Here is a 16,952-nt window from a genome sequence, read left to right as displayed (position 1 = left end):
ACATTTATCATTTGTACATGACTAAGCAATCGAAGAATAATAGGCGGTGTCTATTCATTGCCCGCTACACTTGTGACATTATAATTCATGCCGATTATCCGCGGATGTGGATGCTGATGTTCGCAACAACACTGGTTAAACGAACCTCAAACTTTTATTATTATTACTCTTAATGTATTCACGAGTATAGATACTAGCAGTTATCATTTGTACATGACTGAGCCATCGAAGCATAATAGGCGGTGTCTATGAATTGAATATCTAATATTTCGTATACTTATGGAGAATTTACAGCAAAATTTCAATTTGACTTTTATTATCATAAAAGACTTCGTTTCAATTTCGTTAAAAATAGTCGTGATCGCCTAAGCGTGTGTTCGCACTACATCCGGTTCATATTTCTTCCGAATCCGAGACTATATAAATCTAGAAAACTCGGACCCTCTTCGGATGTCGCTTGTGCACTAAGTCCGATTGAAATCCGAAAAAATACAAATATCGCTGGTACACCTAAAGATAAAATCATCAATGTGGCATTTCGGACCGTCATTTCTCGGATACGGATACGAATCGGACGTAATGCGCAAACGTTCTTATTGTTTGACCTACCGCCTCTTAAGGAAGGCCGTCGGTTCGAATCCGGGCTTGCACCTCTGAGTTTCCTACAAGTCACTAATGAAAAGCAATTTAATGAAGTGTGTGAAGTTCCAAATCTACAATAGGCCCGCGTGGAAACTACAGACCAAAGCTCTCTCATTGTGAGAATAGGCCTGTGCTTCATCCGGGGGAGAAGATAACATTTTTAAATTGGTTCTAGTCTGGTATTCTAAATACCTGTAGTTATTTTCAATCTAGTACTAAATGAAAATATAGGAAATTCAAAATAAGAAACGGTAAGTCAGCTACTGTCAATTTAATTTTTGGACTGTTTTTATTTTTTTTTTTCACAAAATTCGAGGAGCATAATATTAGTAAATAAATATAGCTATTTACAAAAATAACAGAAACTGACCAAAAAATAAAGTTTGGCGTAGTGTTGTTTGGAGGTATCGAAATTGCAGGCCTAGATTTTTAACCCAGACATTCCACGACTACAATTCCACCTGCCAAGCATGGCTCCGGCAATCCACTTTTTTAAAAGAGACCACACGCGGCAGCGGACTATAACGACTGTTGATAATGACCTACATCATCGAGTGGTAAGCCATAACCATTTTCAAAGTACCAATAAAATACTCCAGTCAAAGTAAATAAACTATTAAAAAGCAATGTAGGTAAATGTACGTATATATTTGTTGCAGAATTTTACGGCCTTACTGCAGAGAAACAATACGGATCTGAAAATAAGCACAGCCTTGTCCGTTTAACCCTATCTCGAATGTTATTTGCAAATGTACTTATCATTACCTACCTGTGCCTTCGTGAGGTTGAATTTAGGGATGTGCAAATGATTGTTTTAAATGAGTCAACTCACAATTTTCTTAGTAGCAGTAGAGCTCCTTGTGCAAGAGTTCGTCCAAAAAGTACTGGGTGGAAATATTGCCATCTTACTTATTTCTGCTGACAAGCAGTAGTGTGAGCAATACTGCGTTCCGGTTTGGAAGGGTGCTGGTGAAATTACAGGCACATGGGAGTCAACTTATGTCTCAGGGTGTAGGGTGCAGTATCAGTGCCTCTCAAATCTTTGTAACGGAAATGTATAGAGATACTAATGTCATAGGAAAAACTGACAGAGATTTGTCAGGAGCATAGCAAGTGGAAGATCATGGTGTCAGGCCAGTGGGAGACAGGCGTGATGTTAATGTACCAGGTTTGAACTAATGTAATCATATCAATGCCATTGTGATTGAAAACAATTAGTTATTATTATTTCAAAAGTGAGTGAGAGAACAAAATAATTAATCAATCATTTCAAAGAACAACTAGTAACAAATTTGCAAACGAGGTGTCACATTTTGATTGCCATAGCTGCTGCAACGTACGTGGTTTGCTACTTTATATGAAACTACTACTTTTTCTACTAGAGATATCTTTGTTTTAATGTGTATTAGCGAGTTAAATGTCTTTATATAATTCGCACAGTAAATGATTGCCTAAATGTCATCCTTTTAATAATGGTTTGTTTAATATCAAATTAAGACAGTCAAGTTGATTGTACAGTGGTTAACAATAAGTCATATGCAAACTGTAAAACATCTTCGTTGTTAATTTGAGATTCATTCAATTTTTCAGACGTTCAAATTTGCAATTCAAAAAGATGACCACTAAGAACTCTAAGAAAAAAACAAATCAAAAACTAACTAGAACTATTTCATTGGCGAAAATAATACTTTTTAACTGACTTGAAAAAAAGGAGGAGGTTCTCAATTCGAATGTATTTTTTTGGTATTTATGTTACGTGATAACTCCGGGCATTTGTGAACCGATTTTGATGATCCTTTTTTTGTTGGAAAAAGGATACCTCAGTATTGTCCCCATTTAATTTAAAGAAAATATTCCATCTCTAAGGGTTGTCACCCTCTACTATATGATGAATCTCCTTTTCAAATCCGAAAAAATGTTTTCTTATATGCACCGACTAAAAATTGGCAAATTGTTACCATCTTAAGAAGTTAACCATGTTGACAAAACGTAAACTACAGTTATTTGTACACCTATTTAACACAATGCCTCGAGTGTAAAAAAGTCACGTGCAAAAGTGACACGGGTTCGTTTTTGTTGATTTATTCAATTAGATAATCCAATCCTTTACTAAAAAAACGAAATTTGCTTGCGACATGTGTCTATCATTACACTTCAACTGTTTGATGACTAGATGAATGAATTGAGCGTATTTAAAAATACAATGTATGATTCCTCTGACATTTCGAACTGTCATTTCTCGAATTCGGAAACGATACGGGTCGTACGTAGTGCGCACACGCTCTTATAGTTAATTTTTATCGATCTTTATTTTTAAATAATCCTGAACAAATGTTCACACCTTTTCTTAGAGTTATAAACCTTCAGCGTACAGATTTCATCGCTATGTTTTCCTACCTTCACCGAAAAGCTCACCATCATCAGCCTATTGCAGTCCACTGCTGAACATAGGCCTCTCCCCATACGCGCCATTTCGCCCGGACCTCAGCTCGTCGGTTGCCAGCAGCCTTTCGCAAATCATCACTCCATCTGGCCAGAGCTCATGGGACATAAATTTCGAAAAACTTAAGATGTGCGAGACCCGACTGTGCTTGAGAGGCTGTAGGTTAAACCATTAGGCTACCACGGCCTACTCTGTTAATTCGTTTTAAATACAGTTTCATTTAAAATTGAGGTGCATGAAAGGAGCCTTCCCGCATTAATATACGAATCGTATTCCCAATATGTCTGGCGCACTCTGGGCAACAATCGGCAGGTACTTTACGTGGCAAATCCTTTCACCACAATGGCAAACATATCCCATTGTGTAATTCACCATGACGACTAATGACACTGCAATCGATGCTATAACAAAATTTAAAATTCAACTCACTAAAAGTAAACAAAATTCTGAAATAATGCAGACTGACATGGTTTTACAAAGGAATTATTTGAATTACTTCCTAATCACAGTTATATGAAATAATTTAAAGTAAAAAACCTCTTCAGTCAGGAATAAAGAACATGAGTTTTAAGATACAAGTCTATTTAGGAACCTATCTCTCACAGGTGTTAATATATTTAAACTCTGTTTTATTATTTTTGGTAGCAGTAAAAATCCTTGTTAAAGAGTTCGTCCAGGGAAGTACTGCCACCTTACTTAATTCTGACGTCAAGCAGTAACACTACGTTCCGGTTTTGAACGCTCCTGGTGAAGTTACAAGAACATGGGACTTATAAAGCTTTTAGTGGCAATACAACTGCTAAGAACAGGCGCTTACCACCAGGCGAACAACTTGTTCGTCCAGTCACTTGGTATTATAAAAAAAAATTATTCATTTACTGTGGGAAAAATAGAAAATAAAACGAATTGTATCAATGATTCAAAATCAAATGAGTCAATCAAACTTTAGAATCTCGTCCCTAAACATCTAACAAGATAAGTAAAATCTAGGCACAGTCGGGTATTCTGGGCAATAAAACCTCCCAGGTTGCTAAGAAGCAAACAGAGAAAGGTGAAATAACCTAATGTTTGAACTGAGCAACTGCCTTAAACATACTTGGGTGATCCTTGGATTTTCTGTGCAAACTTTTGAAACAATGTACTGGAACGTAGAACATAAATTACAACATTCTACGCATACTCACAATAAATTAAAATAATGTTTTAAGGTGAAGTAAGACTCAAAGTAGACGTTTCGACCCCACGGAAAATCGGTTTTTTCTCGCCATAAAAAAAACGAATTAACCTTGTTTTTTACTTCATAATGAAAGCAGGCAGATACCGGCAATTAACGTTTTTTTTTATAATATCGTTATAATATTTTTTTATAATAGTAGTACGCCTGTCAATAACAGTTGCAGAGCTACTCAGAGCTTAAAATGGTAAGGAAAAAGAACTGAATAGCTTTGCCTCTGCGCCCGCCGTCTTGACATGTAAGTTGTCAAGTCTCATGTGTCTGCAATTGAATATTGAAGATAGCTTTCTGTAAGAGGTTAATATTTGAGAGAAGAGAGATAAAGAAGTAAGAGGTTAATTAATATTTGCTGGTAGTTTCAGGGAATACTGGTGTAGCTGTTTCGGAATAACGCCTGTGGTTGAAAGAACTATTGGCACTATCATTACTTTATTATTATTATTACATTGTAGCCCCCATTTCCTTGCAAGCGAGGGCGGCGCAGGCTCTGTGGCCAGAGCGGCCGAGAACCGCAATGGCTCAAATACGCCAACCTTGCTCAGTGCTACAGCTTTGTGCCTTTTGCGGTTGAAATCCAGGGACCCTGGGCCACTGGCGAAACTTCTTGCGAACGAGCTATCAGATAGCAATTCAAAGGGGAAATGTTGCCAGCCTTCGGGGCACGATGCCCCAAGGTACGGCCCTCGAGGAATTTTCTGACTTTTTTATATCTACCTGCTATTACAACATAGTATAACACTACCCTATTAAAATAATCGAAATTTTGTTATTTAGTGAGACCTTAATATTACACCAACAGTGCGAAATAAACCGCATGTTTAAAACAATACAGTCACTAAGTGAAAATCTCGCTTTTCATAAACTTTAAACGCCATTTTCCGAAAATTTATTTTTTGTTTCATTATTTCTCTAACGTTCAGCACGCTTTCGTTAGCAGAAATGACATGCCCCTCGCTCCCCGCGTGAAGGTTACCGCGTATTTTATAAATCAATCCCTTTCCCCCTTTCCTCTACATTTATTAAGATTGCTCGATTAACTACGTTATTTGATTACGGGTTACTGATACGGTGGTCTTATTAAAACCTTTAAGACTCTATTTGTCTTGTCGCTGAACGAATTGAAAGCAAATTTCTGTATCAAAATTATACATAGCATAATTAACTTTATGATACGTCCCAAAGCGTAAAAATACGATACGGTAGCTGCGGTGCCATGGTGTCACACATAGACAACCACAAATACAGCCAAACTCACGAGAGAAATAAGTAATATAATATGCTATGGTAACAAAAATTGCTTTATTTCGTAAATACAAGTTATACAAATTATGTGAATATTATATACAGTAATCACTATTATATTTGATTGTCATGTTCTAGTGGGCGCATAGATGTTTTAGTGATTTAAAGACAAAGCAACATTCCTAAATTTCAAAATATTAAAAAGAGTAAATCCTTTTCTGTGCCTCTAAATGTAATTTGCAGTGAATTTTTGGCTTTAACCCATTTCCATCCTATTTTTTTTATAATATCAAGCTACGGAATGAGCATGTTGTGCAGTTGCCACTCAGAGCTTTTGATCTCAAAAATCTTAACGGCACGGCCGCTGTACCCGTCGCCCTGTGACATAAGTTGACAAGTCCCATGTACCTGTAATTTCACCAGCACCCTTCGAAACCGGAACGCTCACAATACTGCTTGGCAGCAGAAATAGGTAAGATGGCAGTACTTCCCTGGACGAACTCTTTATATAGCTCTTTTCAAATAAACTTAAATGCTGTGGAATGCACTTTGAATCATGTTGTCTTGTTCCATACATCTTAATTTAACACGTAGTCATCAATTTTGTATGACTTTTCAATTAAAATACTTTTAATGTAAGTTTTAACGTAAATGTAACATTGGAGTAAATGCAATAAAAAATAGAATTGAATAAAAAATTGAGCTTAAGAAATCTAACAATCTCGAAGGCCCAGTTTGGTGGGCGCTTGATGGGTAGATCTCATGTTCTCGATAGGACCAGCAAATTTTTCTAAATTGATTGGAGTGTTCTGGGTAGTGTCTCGAAGTCTATTTCGTTCATTTTACAGCGCAAGCGGCGTATATGAATTTTATTTTTAAGTTCGCTCCCTTATTATGTAATATAAAGCCACTTCTGCAAATGACAACTTCTCAATGAGAGAGGTTTAAGCGTCTATACAACTTCAAATGGCATTGATTGATTCCGCATGACAGTGAAAGTGTTGAATTAATCACTTTGGGAAACATTTAAAGTAAAATTGATGATATATACACTGATTGCTATACGGTGTGAAAACACGGTTTCTAAAAATTTTCACGATAGACAAAAAACACAAACTAAACCGCTGTATTCAATAAGTGCTTTACATATACCAATGATTTTTTAATGTCAACTGAACTAAATAGAATATGTATCGTAGATGATATACCTATATTTTTCAAACGGCTTTAATTTCTTTTGTAAAAAAAATAATCCTGGAATAAAGACATCACTATGATGCTCGTTCGTCCTAACTGTAAAACAAATTTCTTTTTTAACTCCTTTTCTTCTCGTGCAACGCAGTTGTGGAACCGACTTCCTTCCCGTATCCAGTCTAGCCCGTCTATCGCTTCTTTCAAATAATCTCAGTACAGAGTGCTAAAAAAACCGATCTCGAAAGTACGTGGAATTACGACTATTTGCTAAGTTTTATTGAAATATCCTCTAGTTCGCCACTATACAGGAGTTGACACTGGAGATAATAAAAATCGGTTCTCAAAGTATATTGAGAGAAAAACGCCTTGAATTGGAGAAATAACAAATTCAACCATTAAAGTAATTGCTCCTAAATTAAAGTTAGGCGCTATATATAAAAATGAATCTTCATGCGTGAACCCTTCGAGGTGGATGATTTTCTTCAAAATGAAATGGGACCACTATGGAAGTACCCCCTTTCCAACAAAAAAGAATCATGAAAATCGGTTCACAAATACCGGAGTTATCGCGTAACTAACATACAAAAAAAAGAACATATAGTCGAATTGAGAACCTGCTCCTTTTTTGAAATCGGTTAAAAAAGGTTGAAAGCGCACTTTCTTGCTGAACTATCTTAGTAATCATCTTATTGCATTTCTTATACATAATTATTTATGTATATATGTATCTATGTACCTATATATACATATAATATATACATTTTACACTATTTACATATTGATGCTATTTATTATCATTCATTATATTGCTTATGCAAAGAACTGTATTTTTTTTTATTTGTCTACTTTATTTATATTTATTATATTTCCTCCGCACTTTCTCTTGCACGCTATTGCCCGCTTATAACCGTAGCTCCCACTGCCCTGGGTTGGCTGGAAGAGATCTCTTTTAGAGATAAGTCCACCTTTGCTCACTTTCTCTTAATCTAATATTTCTGATGTATTTTATTTGGTGCAATAAAGAATATATATAAATATAAAACCTGTGTCCCTGCCGCACGACCCAAAATTAGAATTTGAGCTGAAGTATGTATACTCCTAAATATTCTGAAATTAAGTCGATAAGTTTTTATCTTTAAATAAAAATTCTGGGTCCTTGGGGCCCACAGGTGAAACTTCTATAGCGAACAAGCTTCGGCTCGCCTTGGAGAAGCCTCCGGTGACCACAAGGCTAGCAATTATTTCCGCCAAAGAATAAGTATAGCTATTCAAAGGAGAAATGTTGCAAGCCTTCTGGGCACGACGCCCCAGGGTACAGTCCTCGAGGAAATTTTCTATTTATATACTTTCTTACATTTTTTATATATCTACCTGTGATAGTTTAGATATGAATAAATACTTTAAATAAATGTATATTATTTGTTTCATGTAATTCGTGACTTTATTATATAGTATATAAAAATATAGTTCTTATAATTATGAATACAAAGATGAAAGAGAACATGTAGATAAATTATGAGTAAAAAAAGAGCTAAGTCCAAACTCGTGGTACCACGATTTAGTCCAACCAAGGTAAACGATTCGTTTATGGGGACCTGTATACGTTTTTATAATAAAATTCTAAAGAAGAATATATTAAGATTGTCATTTACTAAGTTTAAAACTTACATCTAAAGTATTTTAATTGAAAAGTCATATTACAAAATTGAAGAGTATGTTTTAGATAAAGAAGTATGGAAAGACAACGTGAGTCCAGATTCCACGCAATTAGGATTCAAAGTGTATTCCATAGCATTTAAGTTTATTTGAAAAGAGAGACCTTAGAGTTTCATGCTCGTTCTTCTCAGAGAAGTGGGCGCTGTGAACGAGCAGTAGCTTAAAAAATGACGTTTTCAAGTGTAAAAATTTTACCTATGGAACAAATGAAAAAAAATCTCTATTGAAAAGAACCGGGCCCAGCGGTGAGACGTACAATGCATTGACGACAATGATTAGTTTTTATTGTGACGGTTTGTATACTTAACCGTGAAGCCAAGATCTTTCGATGGTAATAGATCCTAGTTTGCCTTCAAATTTGTTGTTTAACTACTACCGATTGTTTGCGTAACTAACAAATATTGTCCGTTAACTTAGACGAGTTTAATAAGCAAAAAAAATTGAAGATCACATTTATTCGATATTCTAAAGCTTCCAATTGATAGTCTCTTTACATTTACCCATTTAAGGGAACCAATGAAATTAAATGAGCATTTATTTGCTTAAAATATGGTGAACAAGAGATGGAACGCAGCACATCTGGCAAAATTATATTTATACTGATTGAATTAATTGATTAGTTATAATCGAACACTCAGAAAAAATTCCTTCGATCCGGTCGGATTCGAACCGACGACGTCTTCTTGCATACCGTGCCAGACCCTATACCAACTAAGCCACGGAACGAACCAACGGACCTCACGAATTTTTCTATGTGCTTGCATCGTGTCTTTGTACTTGGTCTTTCAACGACTTTTTAGTCGTAGCGCCATCAATGAGAAATCTATGACAGATTTATCACCCAGTTAGTACCTTTACAGCTATCAGTTCTGGCGAGAGATGTCGCTGTTCACTGTATTAATCAAATTTTTATTGAATTGATATTCAATCATTTTTTGTGAAATTACTTCAATAGTTTGTTGTTGTTGTAAGATCGAACACTCAGAAAAAATTCCTTCGATCCTTGTATTAATAATTATAACAAACTAGTGGAGTAATTTCACAAAAAATAATTGAATATCAATTCAATAAAAATTTAATTAATTGATTAGATTACGAATGATGTCAGTAGACATGAAAGTCATAATATTACATAATATTCATTATTATATATATTCAATATTACATTCAAATTACATAATGTCATATTATGAGTACTAATTTATACGTCAATGTTTATTCAAGAAATCGGGTACTGTGTAATAATATTTGTCTTTAAGACATGCATTCAGTCTGTTTTTAAACAAACCATTTGGTAACATTTTAATGTCCTTTAGTAGAACATTATATATTTGAACAAACATACCATTGCATTGATTTTTATAGTAGGACGGTCTAGGTACATATCACTTTCAATTCCACTGCTAAGCACTGTTACTTACGGGCTAAGGAGAAGGTGTAAGTCAGATTTCATGCGTTTTCCAAGGGTTACTGTTAGCCAGAGGTATTTCTACTAAAAAAAAATCACAAAAATATGTAACGTACAATTTAAAGTCATAGATACATACCTACCACCACACGGACTCGAACAGTTGGCCTCTTAATTAAGAAGCAGTCGTTAACCCACTGATTGCCGTCGTTCTCTCGACAAACTTAAACCTATAAGGGATCTATATATTAACATTATTATTTTAAACATTGTAACTTCTCCAAGGACAACGTAATCGTATATATATAAACGAAATTAAAAATATCCTCAAAAAAAAGGTCATAAGTGCCGAGAATAAAAGGAAGAACGCTAGTTAGGAACGTTGCAAAGGCACAATCTCTGCCTACCTCATTGCAGAACAGAGAACAGAAGGCGAGAAATAGTACCTATGTGTAATTTATAGAAGTATTTTTTTTTTACATACAAGTAAAAGTGCGCACTTGACCTATATCTCACCAGATGAAAAGTCGAAACGATAAGGTCGAAGACATGGCATGCACACCTAAATAATGAATAGGCATATTCACTGTGTCGCTTTGAAAAGGTTCAAGTATAGCGGAATAAGTCCGCAGGCAGGGAATGCCTCTCCCTAGCCGCTTACCATATAAACATGGAAGCGAAACATTTCTTGTAAATCCTGAGAATGTCCACAACGTAGGGGTGGAACCCCATACTACGTCTAGTCCCTCGATGATGGAAAGGGGAAGGACGGAATTAACTCATCTCACTTTATACACACATGGAACTTGTCAACTTATGTCTCAGGGTGACGGACACAGTGGCAGTGCGCCTAGGATCTTAAAAGCTCCAAATGACACTGAAGCTGTTATGCGTAGGCGTGTCGCTTAACATCAGGTGCACAACTTCTTCTTCCCGTCACTTGGTATGGTAAAAAAATGCTCCTTGAGAAATAGTTCTTCCCGGTAAGCGCTATCACGATGGCACTGGGTTCTTATTTTGATATCACGTATGACGTATGACGGGGCGCGTGTGCGCCTAGCGGTAATCGTCACTCCTACCCACAACAGTTGCACTGCCAATCAGAGCTTTAAACCTGAAGGATACTGCTACTGCGCCCGTCACCCTGAGACATAAATTGACAAGTCCCATGTGCCTGTAGTTTCAACCCTTACCCTTCAAAACAGGTGGCTGTATTTTCCTGGACGAACTCGAACGTATGCAGATAGTATAGAACAACTATTTATTCCGTTCTCGGAACTTAAACACATTAACAAAGTGTTTCTATGATTTTAATGAGTACAAAATATTTGGAATTATTGTAAATTAGTTTTTATATGGCTCTTGATTATGCTCTTTTTGCTCCAAATCGTGATAATTAACTTTTAAAAATTAACATAGATAATTACACGAATTGATGCTTGTTTGTTGATAAATATTCATATAGTTTTTTAACATTTTGTTTTAAATATCGAGTATTTTAGTTTTTGCGTTTGTTATACTTTGGAAATAAAGTATTTTTCCGAACAAATTTGAAACAACTTGACCTCGGCTTCTAATAACTTTTTTATTAAATAAACCTATCTCAAAAGTTGCTGGAATTACATCTATTTGCCAAGTTTTATTGACATCGGTTAACGGAAAGTGAGTGAAATCCGGTAAACCGGAAAAAGGAATCAGTTAAAAAATGGTTAAATTTCCAATAATTATATTTATTTATTGCAGACATTATACTTACTTGTGTACCAACAACAAATAATCCTCTACTTAACCATGTAATAATGGGTAAAAACATTTCACATTAAATTTCTATCAGTCATTTGTTCGTACTTAAATACAACTGTTAAAAAACATCCTATATTTGTTATGAAAGATTTTAAAATTAGTTATATAAAAAAAGTTTAGTCTAGACTGCTAAATAGAGATCTAGAAGTGGTGAAACTACGTGATAACAAGGTTATCTTTGAACATGCTAATATTATTTTCGATTTCTAAATAATATTTCACGACACGAAAGAACCAGGAGCTGGAAAGACATCGTGTCTGAGGCCAATATTATTAGAGAGTCCGCCAGACTCCGTTGGCTCGGACATCTCAAAGAATACCAGCTCATGGGGTGAAAAGAGCCTACGTGAGACATCGTAGTACTCGACAACCAGTTGGTCGGGCAAAATACCGATGGAGGGTCAAAGTGGAGAAAGACCTCTGCGCCCTGCACGCACGCATACTTGAAAAAACATGTTAGGTATGAAGGTTCATTCGCAACATGCGCCTTTTAACTTGGTCGGGTGTTACTTATTTGACAGTAATCGTTTAGGACGAGTGTCGGACGGAGAACTAGAATAAACCCCCAGAGGCCCACTACGGGTCCCTAAACCACCGGGTTGGAGTGAGTGAGAAAAAAATATTACATCAAAATAAATAAAGTCCAGACTGAGAAATAGAATTCTAGAAGTAGTGAAACTACGTCAATTCGATAGAATTTTCTTTTTGTTTGGTTACGCGATAACTCATTTGTGAACCGATTTTGATGACCCTGTTTTTGTTGGAAAGAGGATATATACTTCAGTAGTAGTAGAAAATATTCCACCTCTAGGGTGGCAAACTAGGGGATGAACGACTTTTGACGACGGTTTTTTCACTACTCTTTACAAAGATTATTTGATTTCTAAATAATATATCACAACACTGTAACTGGAATATCATTCATATTTCATTTCGTGATATCCATGTATGTATGTGTTTAAGAATTCTAGTTCCACGCCTATCTTTCACCGGGGTAGGCAAAAACCATGCACCTCAACTTGCGACGCTCCTGATAAACCTTCTTCGCCTCCTCCAATCCCACCAGTCTCTTCACAGACACTCGTTTATTCTTGATACTTTTAATTTCCGACCTTTTATGAAGACATCCCCAATTTAACGAGGTCTACCTTATACCTCCATCCACATTCGCTCTATAAATTTGTGCCGCTAGTCTACCAACATTCATTATTTCTACGTGACCAAACCAACGAAGCATCCCCTTCTCTATCCTGATAACATAATCTTTCATACCACAACGCTCTCTTACTACATTGTATTCCATTCGGTTTTAAAGACAATAAATTAATAATAAACCTAACCTAAAAATGAGCAACCATGTTCTTCCGATCCCTCTGGCCTGCGGGATTGGAAGTTACTTTAGATGAGCTTATATAGATCAAGTGGTACCCGAATGGAAACCATTTTGACTCCTGGTAATAACCAAAAAGGCTTTACAGCAAATTTCTTATTAGACAGTAAGATCTAATTTACAAACAATTAACATTAATAAACAAATTATAAACATGGCGGAGTAACAAAGACCTGAGTAGGGTCGTAACAAAGCCGGTAATCCTATTTGTTTACTTGTAACATGCCTACCTACTATATATATACATATCACCGAATATAACGCCACCAAACGAAGATGCAATAAAGCTCCTTGTGAAAGAGTTCGTCCAAGGAAGTACTGCCGCATTACCTATTTCTGCCACCAAGCAGTAATGAGTTTGTTGAGTTTTGGTCGAGTTTCGAAGAGTAAGGGTGCTGGTGAAAATATAGGCACATGTGACTTGTCAACTTATGCCTCAAAGTGACGGATGCAGTTGCAAATGCTCCTGAGATCTTTGCGGCTTAAAAGTCTGAGTGACATTGCAACTGTTAGACAGGAGTGTCGCTTACCACACTGCGATATCATAAAAAGACATTACATATTGGTTTTATCGACATTTTTGTTTGTGAGAAATTAATTAAAATTTTTCTTCACTTTTCGTCCCAGATTAGATACTAGATACAGACGCAAATTCGTATCATGTCAGGTCGAGAAATATTTCCTTGTTTACGATCTTTATAACAACCTAGTGGAGTAATGTCATAAATAATAAATTATCATGAGTAAAATATCATGATACTCAGTCAATAAAATCAATATTACAATAACGTTTATAGTTAATCAAATAAGGATTACATTTACCAAATACTTTTAACGTCGGTTTGAAACTGTATTAAAAAAAATCGAAATAAAACATTTTGGGTTTTGTGACAAAGCAGAAACGACAAAATGTTGAATTGCAACAGTTTAGCATAGATTAAATCAAATGTTAATAAATAAAAATTGTGCAAATTTTACAAAAATGCAAAATTATATTCAGGTGGCTGAATTAGACAAATTTACATAAGTAGCCTATTATATTTATTTAGCCTATTTATTGAGTACCTGTTGGCTATAAAGCCATCAGCTATAAAGCCATTACAAATAAATAAGAAACTCGAAACGTAATTAAAATAATATGTGTAAAAACTGTAACTGCAAAAACCGGCCATTTTTATCTACTACATACATCTTTCTAATTTGTGATTTCTATTGTAGGAAATTGAAACAAATATTTTTCTAACCTTTTTTTTATTTAGAGGATTAACGGCTTTGGCAGAAGTCCATACAGCCTATACTTTATTTATTTTCTGCATTTTAGTTTCAATTGTCATATAGGTTTCCAATGCTTAAAACAAATGACAGTCGACCATTTTTTGTTTTCAAATTAGACATGAGAAAAAAGTAAAATATCAGGCGAGGTTTTTGAACAGTGCATCTTGTTACTATTCAGCCATTACATTCCTTACTAAAAATATTCATTCGCTCTCTTTGTTGTATCTGTAGTTCGCTATTGTAAATTGAACGATGCAATTTAAAGAATTAGCCCGTGATTAAAACCAGTGTCTTTTAGTGTAAAACAGATCCACCCAGAGCTTTCCACTACGCCCATCATCCAGACTTAAGTTGACAAGTCTCATGTGCATGTACTCGTCATTTCACCAGCACCTTTACCCTTCTAAACCGAAACGCAGAAATGCTCACACTACTGCTTGGCGGCAGAAATAGACAACGTAATACTTCGAACTCTATTGGTACTAAAAAAATTGCCACACTATTTTGGAAATTTTACTAGGGTGCCGTTAGATATGTGAATATAACTTAATGATAGATCCAGATCGATTCGAGCGATAGTTCAAGCTGTAAAATGTTAAATCGAAAATACTTTGGTCCGAAAATTTTGCTAAATATTTAGGACAGTTGATCAGACGGGTTACGATAGATAAGATGAAATATAATATTGTACCTATTTATAATGCAAATTTTATCATAAATATTAAAATAAAATCTTTAATGACATCTTAAATCGTGTTTGTAATTTATTAAAACGACAATCGTAAATTATTTTTACAACTTTGTTTAGCTCTTGACACTAACTAGGTACCATAAAACCTTAGCGGTCAAGTACTTTACAAAGTAATAGTGTGACATAAATATACTACTACACTACAAAGCATCTGTTCTCACTCAAACGGACACGCTTGTATAAAATTGTATATAATAAAAGGAAATAAGAATTAAAATTATAAACTTTATAGCATATTTTAAAAACTGACTCATTAAAATATTATTATTGATTTCTCGCGACAAATAGGGGTAACCCAAAATTTGGAAAAATTGATAATGGAGATTTAAAATTTTTCGATAAGTAAATTATTTTTTCGGATATAGAATCTACTTTTTTTTTCAAACAAACCAACGTCACGATCAACCATGACCATGGGACCTGTAAAAAGCCCAAAACATTGGTTTATTTCAGAAAAGATAAAATTTGATAACTCTATTATAATTTCAATGAAAAAAAAGTACTTACTAGGCATCATTTCTACGTGCGACGAGGTATCCATGATATTGTGATGATGCATCATTTCGGGTGGGGACTGCACCAGCCCACCACCACCCCCACTGGCCATAACCATCACTGGTTGATTCCTACACTGATGATGATAGAGACGACGTTGCGAATTTATAAAATTTTAAGTTTCTTGTTATTTTGTCTATTTTTTAAATATTTCTTCGGGCAGGCGTAATGATTTTTTACCGAATAGTTACTTTTTGATTTAAGAATCACGATTATCTTGTTTATAGATTTATTATACCTAAGAGTATAAAACACTAAAACAGTGCAGAACACAGTTCGATCACAAACGGAATACACCAAAAATTTTGGTTTAATTTCAATATAAAATAAAAATTCCACTAATTATACCGTCATTAGGCACTTCGACATGCTTGTTTTAAAAAAGTATAATCGGCCGTCATAGACGTCCCTTCACGGCAACGGGCAAGCCCACACTGCCGTATTATAGTTATAATTCTATGGATCGACGCAAAAGCGCAGGCGTGAACCTGCCTCTTTTCTGATTGGCTAACATTTAGAACGCCTTTCCGAAAGATCGTTTGTGATTCGTCGAGAGCTTCCCATTTTCCCGCCCTAATTGACTGTGCCCTTACAAAATGGCGCCCCAATAGCCTTTTGATGCTTTTTTTGAGCATTTCCTTCGCTAAAAAATAATCCGGTTCAAATATAATGAGCATGATTTATGGCCTGATCCGTGGTGTTTTTGATTTTTTTTAATCTGGCAAATGTTAATCTTTCTTGTTTTAGGTGGTTTGTTTTTGATTAATCGCGATCGGATTTTTGTTTGATCTTAGCAAGTGTTAGCTTGTTTCTGGCTTCGTTCTGTTTATTTTGAGTTGAATTGTGCAGTGTTTTACGTTTATCTTATAACGTTTTTCTACATTTTTGAGGGATTACAAAACTTGTATATTGCTGAAATAATTATTTTGTTTATTATTGTAGCGTTTTGGTTATTAAATATTTTAAATGGCAATAGTCAAAAAAATACGGCAGCCACAAAATATTGCAATTCTTGAGTTACTAACTTTTGCGTTACTTCTATTTTCGTTAATAAAACGTCTAACGCGCGTTTGGAAAATGTTACAGAAGAGCGATTCAATTTTTTTTAAGAAAAAAATCATAACTCTAATTTTATTTGTTAGGTATATGGAAAGGCTGAAACTTCCTGGTATTCCATATAGCACATAAAATTAGAGTTGTGATATTTTTTGTTAAAAAAAATGCTTTAAATCTGTCGGTCTACTTGTTTTTCAAATGTACGTTAGACATTTTGTCTTTCCAGAGTCGATTTTTTTGGAC

General features: G+C 35.1%; 1 protein-coding gene across 2 annotated transcripts in view; it reads right to left on the bottom strand.

The window, feature by feature from the left end:
- LOC113238584 (insulin gene enhancer protein ISL-1) overlaps positions 1-15,972 on the bottom strand; it is an 82,935-nt gene extending 66,963 nt beyond the window's left edge. For both annotated transcript variants that reach the window (XM_026475410.1, XM_026475411.1), the window contains exon 1: positions 15,606-15,972. In XM_026475410.1, coding sequence (XP_026331195.1) covers positions 15,606-15,711 — 106 coding nt within the window. In that variant the 5' untranslated portion in view covers positions 15,712-15,972. The remainder of the gene's footprint in view (positions 1-15,605) is intronic.
- Positions 15,973-16,952: the final 980 nt, after the last annotated feature.

Source organism: Hyposmocoma kahamanoa, unplaced genomic scaffold (genome assembly GCF_003589595.1).
Source record: "Hyposmocoma kahamanoa isolate Upper Pololo Valley unplaced genomic scaffold, ASM358959v1 97, whole genome shotgun sequence".
In the NCBI taxonomy this organism is placed as follows: domain Eukaryota; kingdom Metazoa; phylum Arthropoda; class Insecta; order Lepidoptera; family Cosmopterigidae; genus Hyposmocoma; species Hyposmocoma kahamanoa.
Note: the sequence above shows the minus strand (reverse complement) of the source record. Positions and strands in the feature narration are given on the sequence as shown.